This window comes from Sphaeramia orbicularis, chromosome 3, assembly GCF_902148855.1.
Source record: "Sphaeramia orbicularis chromosome 3, fSphaOr1.1, whole genome shotgun sequence".
In the NCBI taxonomy this organism is placed as follows: domain Eukaryota; kingdom Metazoa; phylum Chordata; class Actinopteri; order Kurtiformes; family Apogonidae; genus Sphaeramia; species Sphaeramia orbicularis.
The window spans coordinates 7,082,318-7,098,411 of record NC_043959.1 but is presented as its reverse complement, the minus strand read 5'-3'; the positions used below and the strand labels follow the sequence as shown (position 1 = coordinate 7,098,411).

General features: G+C 38.3%; 2 protein-coding genes across 19 annotated transcripts in view; both read left to right on the top strand.

The window, feature by feature from the left end:
* Positions 1–16,094, top strand: part of ppfia1 (PTPRF interacting protein alpha 1) — a 53,651-nt gene that overhangs the window by 31,299 nt on the left and 6,258 nt on the right. For 5 of the 18 annotated variants that reach the window (XM_030162992.1, XM_030162995.1, XM_030162994.1 and 2 more), the window contains 18 exons: positions 170–232; positions 389–468; positions 580–730; positions 1,071–1,076; positions 1,290–1,513; positions 2,726–2,957; positions 5,556–5,585; positions 6,166–6,290; positions 7,483–7,655; positions 7,799–7,892; positions 9,352–9,363; positions 10,415–10,496; positions 11,084–11,284; positions 11,879–11,941; positions 12,624–12,650; positions 14,862–15,037; positions 15,140–15,237; positions 15,835–16,010. In XM_030162992.1, coding sequence (XP_030018852.1) covers positions 170–232; positions 389–468; positions 580–730; positions 1,071–1,076; positions 1,290–1,513; positions 2,726–2,957; positions 5,556–5,585; positions 6,166–6,290; positions 7,483–7,655; positions 7,799–7,892; positions 9,352–9,363; positions 10,415–10,496; positions 11,084–11,284; positions 11,879–11,941; positions 12,624–12,650; positions 14,862–15,037; positions 15,140–15,237; positions 15,835–16,010 — 2,013 coding nt within the window. The remainder of the gene's footprint in view (positions 1–169; positions 233–388; positions 469–579; positions 731–1,070; positions 1,077–1,289; positions 1,514–2,725; positions 2,958–5,555; positions 5,586–6,165; positions 6,291–7,482; positions 7,656–7,798; positions 7,893–9,351; positions 9,364–10,414; positions 10,497–11,083; positions 11,285–11,878; positions 11,942–12,623; positions 12,651–14,861; positions 15,038–15,139; positions 15,238–15,834; positions 16,011–16,094) is intronic. The other 13 variants (XM_030162996.1, XM_030163037.1, XM_030162997.1 and 10 more) reach the window with 9 other exon arrangements.
* cttn (cortactin) overlaps positions 12,299–16,094 on the top strand; it is a 50,555-nt gene continuing 46,759 nt past the window's right edge. The window contains exon 1 of the mRNA XM_030163115.1: positions 12,299–12,306. The gene's annotated coding sequence lies outside the window, so the exon portion shown is untranslated. The remainder of the gene's footprint in view (positions 12,307–16,094) is intronic.

The window sequence follows — 16,094 nt, the reverse complement described above, 5'->3', positions numbered from 1 at the left end:
CGATATATCGGTCTACATCTAATGTAATTTCACTGTTATTTTACCAATCCAACCCGCTTGAGATTATTATTGGACTGAATGTGGAACTTCAACTGAAACAAGTTTGACACCCCTGGCCTAATGGCTACATTCCAAGGTCTTCAAATGTGCTATGCTTCTGTTTCTTCAGAATGCCCTCATAAGAGAACTAGATCACACCAAAAAGTTAATTGAGGAGTCTCACCATGAGAAGGTAAGAAATCATTGCTTAGATGTACAGTTTAACGGGCTGTAATGCTTTATTTTTTTTTAGAAACTTTAGGCTTAACAATTTTAAATAGTTTCTTCTGATGCTACCAACTTTTCCCTCACATTTTGACAAAGATGTATGTCAACTTCCTATTTTTAGGAGCAGCTCCTGATCCAGATTGAGACAATGAGAGCAGAGAATGAGCAGGGTAGAAGCAGAAGTAACTCTCTGCTACATGGGTAAGATGCTGAACCTGTCAAGTTAGTACGCTCCACCTCTGGCTTCTTGTGTTGCAAGTCATTTGTGTGTGTGTGTGTGTTTATGATTTTTTTTTTTTTTTTTTTTTTAAGACGGTCTCAGCTGGGCAGCACTCCAGACTTCAGGTACCCAGTGTCAGCTTCATCGATGATGGACAGCAACTCAGACCACTATGGCAGCGCGCTTGTACTGAGGAGGCCTCAGAAGGGAAGGGTGGCAGCGTTGAGGGATGAGCCATCCAAAGTGAGCACCCAATCCATCCCTGTTGCCGTTTTTGTGTACTGGATTATGCATCTGCAGAATATGCTGATATTAAAGCTAATCACTTCATTTTATTCTATACAGTCATAAATATGAAAGTCATTAATTAAACCAACAGAAAGTGACACTCTATGCATCATGTCCATCCAGGTTTACCTGTTTCAGAATAATTTAGTTTCCTGTTCTTCTGTGTTGATGTATTTATTTGTAATATGTTCCTTTTTCTTCCTCCTACCTGTCCAAATCTAATATGCTATATGTGGTATCTCTGATTGTCTTCTTCCTTTCTATCTCTTTGTTTGCTTCCTCCTGTGGATATCAGCGACATGTAAGTCAGTGTGGTGAAAATAACCATTGACAGTTTGGCTTGTAGTGCAGTAATGACAAAATTTACCTTTCTATCATCTTCTTTCTTTCACTCTACATTCCTCTTCCTATGAAATTCAATTTCTGAAATCAGAGCCTACTCTCATTATAAACTTTCTTTCTTGTTATGATTCTGGTGTCCTCGGTCCTCATTTTACCTCTTGTATTCATCCAGGTGCAGACTCTAAATGAGCAGGAGTGGGAGCGCATGCAACAGGCCAATGTCTTGGCAAATGTGGCCCAGGCTTTTGAGAGTGATATGGACGCCTCAGACCTGGAAGAAGACCGGGAGACAATTTTTAGCTCGGTGGACCTGCTGTCCCCTGGTGGCCAGGCTGATGCACAGACGCTTGCCTTAATGCTGCAGGAGCAACTTGATGCCATCAACAATGAAATCAGGTACCACCAGGATAAGCAGACCAGAAATCCTGCTTGTAATTTAAAGGCCATCTATTCCAAGAATGACCATTAAAACTATGATCATAATGGTATGAGCATCAGCACTGCTTATAGATAACATTCTCTATGCTCTACCTGCTTTACCCATAAAGACCCAAACAGCCACTGATGATCAAAATCATCTGCTGAGCTAAAATGTTTAACAACTTTTGATCCAATAATCCTATTAATACATGTACATAACTGGTGTAAAATGCAGTTTGTCATCTTTTCATGGTCATCAGATATGACTCATTTGGATGTTCAGAGGCTCCGGAGTGAACATGGAAACACCATCATCTTCTACAACATTGATTCATCAGTAAAACCCACTGAGTTTGATAAATGGAGATGCTTGTTTTTATATTCACTTATTCATATCTTTGCTCAAAAAGTCACTTTTTCTTGTTTTCTCTGTTTTTGATATAATAACCACTGAATTTGCTCTGAGTTTTTATGAACATCTACATGATCAGGAAATTAAATATAGGAAAATACCTGATTTTTCCTGAAAAACAGAGGATAATATTATAATAAGTGGTGCTGAATCACTTAAGAAAGATTAAATAGAACAAAAAATTCATTTGGGAACCACCTCAAAAGTAGCACTAGGTCTTTATGGATTAAGCTGTGTCAGAGCCTCAAAATGAATAAATGTGTGTTGTTTACTATCTGGGTGTAGAGTGCAAACCTTTAAATTGTTATATATCTTATTTTTTATTCAAAGGTCGCAACTTAAAAAAAAAAAACACAAGAAAAGCACTCGGAGAGCGCAGACCTCCGCCAAGGCAGATTAGTGGGCCCCCGTGCCCCCCCCCCCCCGATCACCACCAAAATTTAATAATTTCTTCCTTGTGCCAGTATCAACATTTCATGAAAATCCATCCATGACTTTTTGAGTTATCTTGCTAACAAACAAACAAACACGCATGCACACAAACACACAGAGCAAAGCGATCACAATACCTCCTAGCGGAGGTAACAACGGGGTTTATTCCCTCATACAAAAATAAAGTTGTTAATAAAGTTCAGTTATGTCTCATGTCCTTCAATAATGAACCACAAAGGTCAGTATAATCTACAACACTGCTAGGATGATGTTTTTTTCCCATCAAAACAATGCAGCATGGCGGTGTAGTGCTTGAAAATATAATGCACTTATTTATGTTGTAGAATGATCCAAGAGGAGAAGGAGAGCACAGCCATTCGGGCAGAGGAGATCGAGTGTCGAGTGGGCAGCGGTGATAGCCTGGGAGGCCGTTTCCGCTCCATGAGTTCCATCCCTCCATCGTTGTGTGCTGGCTCCTCATTGGGCGGCTCTCCTCCCGGCTCTGGAAACTCCACCCCTAGACGCATTCCCCGTAGCCCCAACAGAGAACTGGACCGCATGGGTGTCATGACCTTGGTAACCCTTCTTCTACTTCAATTAGATTTCTCAATAGGTCCATCAAACATTAAACAAAACGCAGAGCAGAGATTACTTCATTTAAAAGAGAAAAGGTTTTAATACAATTAAATATGGAAAATATGACAAGGGATTCACAAATGTGTTGTTTTAAGGTTGATGTAGAGAAAAGTTTTTGTAACTGATAAACATTGGGAGTAAAAATGAAAATCTTGTTGATATTTAGCATTAACTCCAGCATGAAATTTTTGTTGAAATAACTTTAAATAGAGCTTTTCTACTTTATTTGTAAAGATCCAAACTCATAAAGTTAACTGCGTTTTGTTTTTTTCTGTGATAATAATTTACTTCAGTATTTTAAATATAAAATCATAAATTCAGAATATAGGATCTCATAATTAGTTGTCCCCCAGTTATGACCAGAGGTAAAGTTAATCAGATCAGTTTGTTTAGTCGTGGTGTTGTGTTTTTGTCATTATTACTTTGCCTTGTAATTGGGTGAAAAGTTCTATATATCCACATAAGTTTTATTCCTCTTTGCTTTTATGCTGTCTTTTTTCACTGTGGTCTCTCCTCTGCAGTTCGATTAATATACTAACATTTTGTGCCTGTATGTATGAGTGTATGTAACAATGTGTGTGTGTAACTGCCCCCCTGCCTTTAGCAATATTGCTATGACCCCTACATCATCCAGAGCTCCCTCTCCCAGCAGACAGTAACTTACCTGCCCTATGGTGCAACTGGCTTCAGTCCCCCCCCTCAAGTCTATAATTATGCACCATACTTTCAGGTACCTGCACATTCCTCCACCACTCCCTGCCTTCCCTCCCTCGGTGGGTGTAGTGTTCTTCTTCACTTCCTTTTACATCTTTACTTATGCATAGACTGCATGCATAAATCAATATATTACACTTGAAATTCATCGACCTCCTGCGATTGATTGTAAGGAATTTGCAATGTGTATGATAGGACATGGGTCAGAAAAATATTACACATGAAAGCAGTCTTTGTCGTTATAAAATTTGGTAGTAATTCATTTTATGGAAATGGGGAAAGAAAGCATTCAAGACATGTTTCAGGGTCTGCGTTTAGTTTGGCGTGTAATGTCTGAAAATCTGTTGTCCATTATGTCTCCCTCAAATATATTATTCACTTCATTGTTTTTTGAGGGTCCTTAACTGTTGTAAAAGCATCAGTGAAACCATTCCTAATGTCCTACTAAATCACAAAAAGTTAATGAAGGCTGGAAGAAAAGGATGATTAATTTTCTGCTCACCCAACTCAATTTCCTCTTCCTGTTTTCCTTTTATAGCACACTAATGTCTACCTCGCACTGGCCTCTGTGTCAGTTGAGGAAAGGAAATGAGTGATTAGGTGTTTTCCTCCTGGGGTAGAAGAGACTCTCAGAGAAATGTGGCACATTGATGGTTTATTTGCTCTGCTAATGCCAGGCCTGTGAGGAATGCAGAAAGGGGAAAAAGCCCCTCCTTTTTAGGTGCAAAGTGGAAAATATTCCAACCAGCAGCTGTGTTTCATAAATTCAGATGTCACTCTGCCCTTGGCTATGTGTATAATGTCAATGTAAAATTAAAAAGCCTTGCTAGTTAAAGCACCAACATGTTTGATTTAAGTACATGGCGTGACCTAGAACCTTTTATCATCTACCAGGTCACCAGTGACCTATTTATGGGTTAGGGTTACTTTTGAACCATCTTTTAACTGGGCTGTTGTAGCCATGGGCTAAACACAGACACTAAAAGATACTACCTTTCAAATGAAGTCTAATTACAGTGGCTTTCAAATGTTTTGAGCCCAAGGCATTTCACAGGGCACGCCATAATGGCCTTTAATAATTCTCACCATTCGCCAGCTGCATGAAAAGGGAGGTTCCCAGTTTTCAAGGAATTTTTAGTGGGTTGAATTTGCTTCTGTATTGGAAAATGAGTGCGTAATAACAGTGTCTAAAATGAGCTTCTTGACTCATCAGACCAAGGGGACTGGTACATGACAAAAATCCACAGGCTAAAATGTGTATATATTGGATATGCCGCTCTAAAATAACTTAAATAATCACAGTGATATTTGGAGACCTGCTGTATAAGAATATTGTGGAGCTCAAATGAACAGGATATCAGTATGATTTTAGCATCTCATTAAAATTTATGTTGCAGAGGCTGTGTATTTAAACACAAAAAAATGAGGAAAAAATGACTTGAAAATAAAAAGTAACAATGAATTTTAAATTCGCCTGAGAAGATCTGAGTGCTTAGTTTAAGAACTTTCACCTCTGATATCCTGTACCTGTTCAAGCGTGGCTGCACCCTTCCTCCCTCATCCTGACCTAATGGAGTGGTGTTCTTTTGCTGTGTCTGCTGTTCTTTCATCTATTGGCTGTTCTCCTACAGAATGCACCTCTTCACTGCACAATTAAACTTGACAGTCTCTCTGCTGTGTGTGTATGCAGGCGTAGATGGATAAGTGTTAACCCTGTTTTAAAGTCCTGTTCTTGTGTGTTTGTGCATGGCTTGTTTCCACCACTGGGCTGTTGTGTGTCTCACTAACTGCTTTTCTCCTCTCTCCTTTTTTGCCACGCTTCAGCCTAGTGACCTGCGCAAGCATCGCAGGAAGGTAATCTAGAAAAATGCTCTAATGGCCTCTCTCAGCTACCTGTCAGTTACCCTCAACCTGCCCAAGTGCAGCTCTGTAGTCAGTGTGCAATGTATAGAGTTCAGGTTTAATTTCTTCATCCCATCCCACAATAAATCATTGAGTACAAACAAGCTCCTACATTCATTTTAAAAATTCCATTCCAAAAGTATTCAAATCAGTCACTATGTTTGCGTGCACGGTATTTGTCTTTTATTCTGCAAATGACATTATTTTGAATCTGATATTTTGGCTTTTTTTAAATAAGGGCAAAAAACTGAATGTTTGGTGCATGTCATCCTAGTCACTCTTGTATGTTGTGTGTTATTGTGTTGTTCATATTGTCTGTGTTGGACTCGTTTACCATCATGGTTTTGCACAGTTAAACACAAGGAGTATCAACTGACCTTGAGAGTCTTTAAGCATCATTTTCTGTATTATTTGTTTGGTGGGTATTTGTGCACCCACATCTTTGAATTTAGCATTTCCTACATCAAATTGTTCAGTGTGGCAGAATGAAATGCACAACAACTATCTTCAAGACTATGTCTCTGTCATGTAGTCAGCTCAGGATGACAAGGCCACTATCCGATGTGAGACGTCGCCCCCTACCACTCCACGCTCGATGCGCCTCAACAGGGAGGTGGGTCATGCTGCCAGCCACGAGGACATCCGAGATTTTAGAGGGTAAGACTTCTCAGATAAAGATAATGGGCCACAAGAATTATGATGTCATTTTCCCTTTGACCTCTGTCCTGTTTTTCTTTACCTCCACCTGCCTTCAGTCCTTCCTTTTCCCCTGCCTTCACACTCCCACCCCCCCATAGAGATTCTCTGTAGATATTAGAGTAATCTTTATTATGAAGAGATAGAAATATGTTGAAGTCTAGTGTCTCAGGTTTTTTTTTTGTCTGCACCAAATGTTTTTAGGGTATCTCTTTTTGTGCATGTAAAGTCATGCAAAATCCAAAAAGATGTGCAGGGAGTGGGGTAACATTTCAAGAAAAATCTTGGAATTTCCTGCATTTACATCATACATTTTCAAGAAATAACTTTGGGTATCATGAGACTGGAGTTACAAGTTTATGAGTAAAAATTTTAGGTTGTACCTTGAAAAAAATTTTAATTAATTTTTTTTGTAGCAGTTTAATTAGAACTACGCACCAAAACTACTGGTTAAATTTACAGCTGAGAAGTTTTTCTTTTTGCAACTTAGCATCTTATTCAATTTTATATTTGCTTTGTCTCATAGTTCTTTTTTTATACCCCCACCTGCCCCATAAAGGGGGGGGGGGGTGTAATATAGATATACCAGGAATTTCATCTGTCCATCCTTGATTTTTGTTTGTCCCATTTCTTGGACACTATTCACCCGTTTCTTTTCAGTTTGGACACACATGTTCTTTACCACTTGCAGAGGTGCAGTGCACAGTTTGATGGCTGAATTTCAAATTTGGGATTTTTAAAATTTATTTTTTTTAAAGTTGTACTTAGACAATTTGTCCAGCTGATTTCTCTGACATTATTCACCTAATTCTTTTCTAATTTCGCACCTGTGTTCTTTACATGTACCTTTCTCTCAATTAATTTTTTTAAATAAATTTTTTAACTTTTTTTTAAGTGATTGAAAGTTAAGACTCAAAATGAATCCCTGGGTAGGCAGGGTATTAGTGTGAGGTGGAGGGGCGAAGTGCTGTGTGACAGGGCGATGGTATTAGTATGCTCTGCTTACATTTTCACTTGTTAAATCTAAATTAGCCTAAATACTGCAACATAGACCATTCCACATCACTGGAGCAAAGAGTTTTTTCTTATGTGAACCAGAGATTACTGAATGTTTTTGTCTTTTTTCTGAATTTGTCATCACTTCCCTGTGCAGTCTGACTGGCCTGCAGGACGGTCAGGGCAGTAACCCCAGCAGCAGTAACAGCAGCCAAGACTCCCTCAACAAAGCAGCCAAGAAGAAAAGCATCAAGTCTTCCATTGGCCGCCTCTTTGGGAAGAAGGAGAAGGGCCGACCCAGTATTCCCGGCAAGGACTCGCCCGGCCAAGGTCAGCGACAATGTGCAATATTCTTCTACAGCACACGCTTATTCTTTGGTCATGTAATCCGATTGCACGCTACCAGTATTGCCTTGTTCCTTGTTGTTGCCTTGGCCCTTTCAGCATTCTCAATAAGGCTGTTGTGTTCCCAGCTGGTACTCCTGAGGCAGAGACCTCTCCAAAGGATGGCTTAGGAATGGGAACCCTGTCAGGCCCTGCAGAGAAAAACCGAAAACTGCAGAAGAAGTAGGTGTTTTCCCAACTCTCCCTAACCCTCCTCTGTCTGTCCAATCAGATACAGTGTTAAGTTAGATTATACAGTATTGGGGCCATTATTGACATCACAACATTTTTTTTCTCCAGAGATCATTTAGTTTAGTTTAGTTTAGTTTAGTTTAGTTTGAATATGCAACAAAACAAAATAATCCAACAACATAAATGAAACAGATTATAAGAAAACAACAAACAAAAACCTATACATATACATGAAAACAAAGTATGACTTAAATTGCATTTTCAAAAAGGAGTGGGAGGAAGTATAACTTATTTAATCCCACCCCATCTCCACACAACAGTCAATCATTTAGCTTCCTATCAACATAATATATGAAAAATCAAATCCCTTGGATCAGTTAACTTCACTTATCATCTTCACATACAGATACATACATACAAACCTATACTGACATACCAGAAAAGTAAAATAAATAAATACATACATCCTCCAGATTTGTTTTTGTATGTAATGATTTTCCCCAAATTACTTTACATGTGCAAAAAGAAGAGTGCATTGTGCATTTAATGCCACAGTAATTATTTTAAGTCTGAAAGCACTAAAAGCATCTCCAATCTACTGAAGAGAGACAAATTAGACTATAGTATGCTGACAGTACAGGCTAATAAAGTAATAAAAAGGTCTAAAATAAACATACTGCGCCTCATCACATTTCATTATGTTCTTTTTATACCCCCGCAACTTTGATACAGAAACAAATAGGTTCATGTGGGTAAACGTAAAACAATGAGACTCTTTCGTAATGGAAGCTTTAAATTTCCATGTCATCAGTATGAATATTTTCAAATTTGACTGGTTTTAACATGTTAAGCAGTCCTGCTGTCCAAATCATGTCACCATCCTGTTCCTGTGATCTAACAACGTGATGGAACAAATCACACAAAGACCTTGAACCAGGGTAATTCATGTTTGATCAAACAGACTTCTCTTCTAGATTAGTGATGGAAAGAAACAAGTTTGGCTCTTGTATAAAGCTGTACAAACATTTTATCGTGTCATGTCTTTGTTCATTCCGATCACTTGACATTGCACATCACAGTGACAATGCTGAAACAGTTCATTGAGCAGCTTTAGCTTTATTTTAATAATTTGATGGTTCATTTTCTGCATTTTTGGTTTGCTGCTTCTGCTGCAGACACAGATGCTCACATGCCCACTCCCCGTCATCTGGCTCACACTCACTTTTGTCAGTGCATCTTCCTTCCACTCCACACCCAATCATTGCCACCCCACCCATCGCCTCTAAAGAAGCTTTTGCCCAGCTGTATTTTTGTGCAAACACTGTAATCTCCCATGAATTTTGTAGTGCTTCCACGTAGCTTTATTATTGGCAATCAATTCATCCTTTTAATTTCTTGTTTTGCCAACCTCCCTCTTTTTTTTATCATCTTTTTCTCATTCCATATATAGTCCAAAGACAGGGTAAGTTGGTCCACCTTGGTTTTGCTTTGCTTTATCTTCTTCCTACACTTGGCTTCACATTACCCTAACTGATAACTCTTGAGGACCCCAAACAACTGTCCCTCTCGATGCCTGATGGCTTTTCCGTGTAGCTCCTTGCCCTACTTTCCACACAGCAGCTTAACTAACAGGAATGTGTGTATGATTGTGTTGATATTTAGTACATGACAAATGTTCCTCTTGCAGTTTTCCTATTGAAGCATGGATTTAAATGCAACGAAAAAAATTTAATCAGCTGTAAAGCTCGCATGGGAAGTTGATTTCAGCCATAACCAGGTGCACAGGCTTGTACATAGCTCCATCTAGTGCCCTGTTTGTGTTGCCTCAGTTACTTCCTGAACATGGTAGACTGAATGGAGTAGTAGAAACTTCTCTAAAAACACCTGGGATTTCCTGATAAATGCCTTTTTTTGCCTGTTTTAAATGTGCATATGTTAATATATGGTATGCAAAGTCGATTCATTTTTTTCTCCTAAACACTCCCTGGTTTTGCATGTTAAGCCTCCTATAATTGTAGAGGGATGCTTCCGAACTAAAGTCATTTTCAAAGTGGATACTCAAAGCACTGGTTTTGGGAGAAACTCCACTGACAAAGTCTCATAGGTCTTAGAGTTGTGGTTTTGACTCCGTTCAACTCTTAAGGATTTGCCTAAGCACTCCTCCAATTGAACCTGGGCAGTCAGTGCACTGAAAAGGTCGAGGAGGTTTTGACAAATGTGTATGGTCTTCATCTACTGGCATTTTTCTTATCCTTGTAAAGAATTCTACATCCTTTCCAGTTCTGTATGCCTCTGTGTATGTCTTTCTGGGTTGCTGTTTCTTTTTTTCTCTCAAGCTTTTCCTCTGTTTTGAATGTGCATGTGGAAGAAATGTTTTCTGGGTTCATTTACATTTGTTCAAATGGTGAATTTTTCTGTGTGCAGTGTTAAAAGGGGATAAATGGTTGTTGCCTGTAGAGTTTCTGGTTTGAGGGTTATTATGTACTGGCTCTAATATGTACATTGTGTTTCAGGCATGAATTACTGGAGGAAGCTCGTAGGCAGGGCCTACCATTTGCCCAGTGGGATGGACCAACAGTTGTGGTTTGGCTGGAGGTACGACACTGATAGAACCATTTTAAATATCTGAGCTAGCAGCTCCAGACATATACCATGATATAACCTCCTGAGACCCAAGAAAGTAAAAGTTTTTGGCTTGTTTACATTAAATAATTGCCTCGAATGGAAACAGCATGATGCAACAGTTTTATCCAGACACATTTCATGATTATGATTTGTTTTTTATGGAATATCCTTTACAATGGGCAGCGTTTTTTTTTTTTTTTTGTTTTTTCATGGAAAGCTGTGAAACTCTTGTCCACTACAAAGGACAAAAATACATTGCTGGGTCTCAGGAGGATATAATGGGGGGGGGGGGGGGGGCGTTATCATACCATGTACTTGTTTATCTTATTTATCTCTGAATTGAGATGACTATTTTCCATGGTTCTGTTTCTTTTTTCAAACATCATTTTCAAAAGGGACTTTTTACACATGCATGCATTCCAGTCGTAAAAAATACCCACTTTTTCATTCCCTTTAAGAGTCATTGTAGCTCATAATAATAACCATATCACTGCAGTGCTAAAACCCAGTAACCTCTCCTTCAGTTAAAGTTGTGGTTGTGTTTGTTCTCTGTCCAGCTGTGGGTGGGTATGCCTGCGTGGTACGTGGCTGCATGCCGTGCCAACGTGAAGAGTGGAGCCATTATGTCAGCGCTGTCAGACACAGAGATTCAACGGGAGATCGGAATAAGCAACCCATTACATCGTCTCAAACTTCGGCTGGCTATCCAAGAAATCATGTCTCTCACCAGCCCTTCTGCTCCGCCCACTTCAAGAACGGTACTTATTTGTTTGGTGACACTACACATGTTGACATACACACATATGTGAGTCTGAACTGAGGTTCTGATGCAGAGCTTTGGATTTGGTACCTAAGCGGAAAGTTAAGGGAACATTAACTTTAACGTAGAGAGCAGAGTCCAGTTCTCAGTTTTTTCCTACTTCTTAAGACTGTAAAAGCCTGTCACGTGTTTTAGGTAAAACCTGAGTACTGTCTGAAACCTACTTCCAAACAAATCGGATGATAAATGTCAGTGTCATATTAAACATATACTGTCCACATGTAGCTGTTTTTCACCCAAGCGCCGTCAAAAATCCACAATTTGCATGTTTAAAAATCTCGGTGATTCCTTTCACCTCTTTTTAACTTCATCTAAGTGTGTATGACAGCTGTCTTCTGATTAACATAACTTACATGTACTAAGGATGGAATCAAGTTACTTCAGAGTTTTTGTTTGTTTTGCTAACAGCATTAAATCAACAAACTCTTCTAGATCCTCTTTCCATTCCACTTTTTCTTTCTTTCCTCCAACATTCTCTGCATCCATCACCCTTTTTTCACTTGTTTGTGATTGGTGGGTGTCAAATGATCAGACCACAGGAAACGTTTGGGTCACACATGAAGAAATGGAAACTTTGGCAGCCACACCTCCCACGGTTAGTTGATCGTCATTGGCTGTTTAGTCGTGGTGTTGTGCATCTGTGGTGGCTGTCTAAGCTCATTCCAAGTTGCCTTCAGCATAGTCAGAACCTCACTGACTCATCAATTGCAATTATACCTGTTTGATTTGTCCCACATTTCTTATACTTGTGTTTGATGTTCTTTCAGTTCATATTGATCTGAAGTGTTGTATCACAAACTGTATGAATTGGGGCAGTTCTACTGGGCAACTTGGAACAAAACAGCCTAGTTTGGAGTAGTAGTTTTGTGTGTTCTTTTTTTTTTTTTTTTGTTATGGCTTTATATCTGCCCTTTCCCCTAGTGCTGTAGCTAATGTTTCTGTGTTGCTGTTTTTCTATTGGTGGAAAATGGGTCTGAGACAGCCAAAATATGCACAGGAACAAAAAGAATCATGCATTACTCATATTGACATTAGGCATGAACAACACTCTCCCACTATGTTTGGGTAATTTGTGATTGTGGCTTTAATTTTTCACTTAGTTATTGTTTTGCCACCATTTTTCATTTGCTTTGTTTGATCCCTGACCGTTTTTGCCTGGCTCGTTGCTATGTTACCTTGAATTTTCACATTAAGCTGCTCTAACACAGCACTGCTGCTTCACTAACCCCGACTTTCTTTTCTTCTCACCATGTTCACTCTAACCATGCTAACACCAGGAGGATGACGAGGGTAGCTGGGCCCAGGTTTGCACACATTTCCCCCGAAAACCCCTCCACGGCTCTCCTCCTTGATTTGAAATAGTATAGTAGTTTGAATGGCCAAGTACCCCACCCATCCTCTATGATTTCCAAATGATTTCCACTAAGGGCACAATCACAATAAGCATGTTTATGGGGCTTTTCAATTCCAGGAAAATCAACAATGAAATGAAATATGTCATGCTCATTTTTAGCATTTCCTCATTTTCTATAATAGAATAAATAGAAACCTGCACCTGACTGTATTTTGGTTTACGGAATTAAATTCTTTGATTATATAGTAGTTTATTAGTTTTGATCCCCATTAGCAACATAAAAGCAAAGCACCACAATTCCCCACAACTCACTCAACAAACAGGATGTACATACACGCAACACAACACAAAAACCAAAATTCAACAGCAATCACGCAACGCAAAACGGTTACAATAACAATAATAGTACCAACGACAAAAAATGAATAAATAAGATAAAACACAAAAAACAAAATCAGAGATTGCAAATACATATATTTTATTTAAGCTTTATTTAACAAGGAAGTCCCTTGAGATAAAATCTTGTTTTTGAGGGAGACCTGACAAAGAGGCACATCAGTACAAAACAAATGAACAAACAGAATAAATATATGTTCTGTTGTAAATATAATGGCAGAATGGCATTTCTCCTCTAAACCAGTGACAAAGACAAGTTAATGTGTAAAGAGGTTTTGGTTTAATGAATGTCTTTACCGTCATACTCCATTATCTGTTCTTTATGTCTAATATATTATGCAGTTACAACTACAGATACAGTCAACAATAGCAATTATTTTAAACCGCTAATCTGCCAGTTATTTAATCAGTCACTCACCCAGGATTTTAAAATTTTAAAAATTCTGTTGTCTTCAATGTGTGTTTTGTCACCAATGAAATTAATAGACATATTACTGACTCAAGAAGAAGCAGAATATTTGGGGAATTGTCACATGAGAAACATGTTTGTCATTTTTATTTGAAAAATCAGTGAAGTAATTGATTACACAGAGTGAACTGATTTTCTAAAATCTTTAATTAACCAGGAAAAAACTCATTGAGATTAAAAATCTCTTACAAGATTGTCCTGGCCAAGACAGCAGCAGCAGCAGAGGTTACAGACAATGGAGATTTCATCCATACATCCACACTAAAAATGTACTTAAAACACATAATGAAACTCTATTCTAAAACCAAACATAAAATACTAAACTAAGAACATACATATAAAAGACCATCATTGATTTTCTCATTTTTCTTAAAGTTTTGGTGTCAACTCATTAGTTTCATGAAGAACACACACAAATGTTGAGAAGTCTCATCACTTGTGCACAGTAATTAACCAGATTATTGATATAAAGCCATGGTATACATAATTAATAAGGGATAATGTACATGAATATAGCAATGTGATTTCTTGCAAAGTAAGCCCTGACAGTGTGATGTAGGACCACTTGAATCCTCTTTCTCAGTAATGACCAGCTCATTGTACATCATCCTATCCCATCCTCATTGAAATAGTCAATTTTGCCAAAATGAATGGTTTTAGAAGTAATTTTATTGTCTTTACCAAACATTCTTTCCGTGGTTGGAACTGTGTGTAGAACAGCATTGGTTTGAGGTAGATAAATAACAAAAAGCCACAACTGATTCATGCAGAGTTTTCAACAAAGCCATAAAAATGTCATATCTTTTAAATCTCAGTTATCAGTGGAGATTATCAAATGGATGTATTGAATATTGAAGAGTTCTTTAGAACAGAGTGTCTTTGTTATGATTGTGTACTTAATGAAACACTCCTGACCTCCCTTAATCTATTAAGAAAAGCCTTTTTAAAAATGATTGCGAAGCGGTTGGTCAGCTCCATTCGTAATATTCTCCCTCCTTACATTGTAGCATAACTGGTTATATCTACAATGTACAAATACAAATAGCTATTTATAAAAATAGCTAAGTACAATGTTTCAGTCAAGGTTTGTTTTTTTTGTTAATTTTACATAGTTGAAAATGGCAGTTAAATTGATGCTCATTCTGTCTGCATAAATATTACAATGCTTTAACGTCTTAACATGGTAGTATCATGGTGGAATGGGTAAAAAAATTGATAGAGGCTGTCCTAAAAACTGTGTTGTAGAGAAGCTGATGCTTATGTAAGCCTTTTTAAAAGCATTTGTTGTGTCTGTAGACATTGGCATATGGAGACATGAATCACGAGTGGATCGGTAATGAGTGGCTGCCCAGTTTGGGTTTGCCTCAGTACCGCTCTTACTTCATGGAGTCCCTGGTGGACGCCCGCATGCTCGACCACCTCACCAAAAAGGACCTCAGAGGACAACTCAAAATGGTTGATAGCTTCCACAGGTAAAATGACTTAAGCGCTGCCCTGGACAGCAATAAAGAAGTAAGAAATTTGAAAAAAAAAAAAAAAATTCACCCTTTTTACTGTCTGTGTGTGCACATTAGGAACAGTTTTCAGTGTGGAGTCATGTGTCTGAGGCGGCTCAACTATGACAGGAAAGAGCTGGAGAGGCGAAGAGATGACTCACAGCTTGAACAAAAAGGTGACAACAGTTTTGGGGTTATCCATGCCCTCAAAAGACACTTACATTGGATTTCTGTGTATTTTTTTTTAATTACACGTTGTTTTTATCTCACTGGCTGATAGTCCATGAGTTATTGTGAAGGTGCTGTGTCCATTTTTGTTAACAATTTCTTCAAATATCCTCTCTGATGAAACTACTGGTTGGCATTATGTCATATTCTATATGTAGCTTCCTTTGGACAATGTCTATAAAGTTTGTTCATGGTTTTGAGAAATTTAGAGTTTTGAATTTGACAAATTTCTGAATTTTTTATAATTTGCCTTTACTTATAATGGTTTGTTTGCTTATAACATGGTAATGATTAAAGATATTAATATAGTTACTATTGAGCACTGACTGGAAGTCATATATGGACTTTCATGTAATTAGTTGAGTTCTCCTCCAGTGAAAGTACCACTCATTTCTATTGGGAGATTAATCTCCTGCATCAAGACCATAGGACTCTAACATAGAGACAGAACCTGACAACTTCGCAAATGCAACTTGTTATTGATGCTTGATAGAACATACCGGTGAGATACAGGCCAATCGTTCCTATTTTTTTCTGCATTACAGATGTGCTGGTATGGAGTAATGAGCGTGTAATCAGCTGGATTCAGGCCATTGGGCTCAAAGAGTACAGTAGTAACCTTTATGAAAGTGGAGTGCATGGAGCGCTGCTGGCTCTGGATGAAACCTTCGACCACAACACGCTGGCCCTGCTCCTCCAGATCCCCACACAGAACACACAGGTACTACAAACACACCCAATACTCAGTTGTAGATTAACTTCAAATACTGAACATGTTACATAAAAAACCCTATAAATATTATCT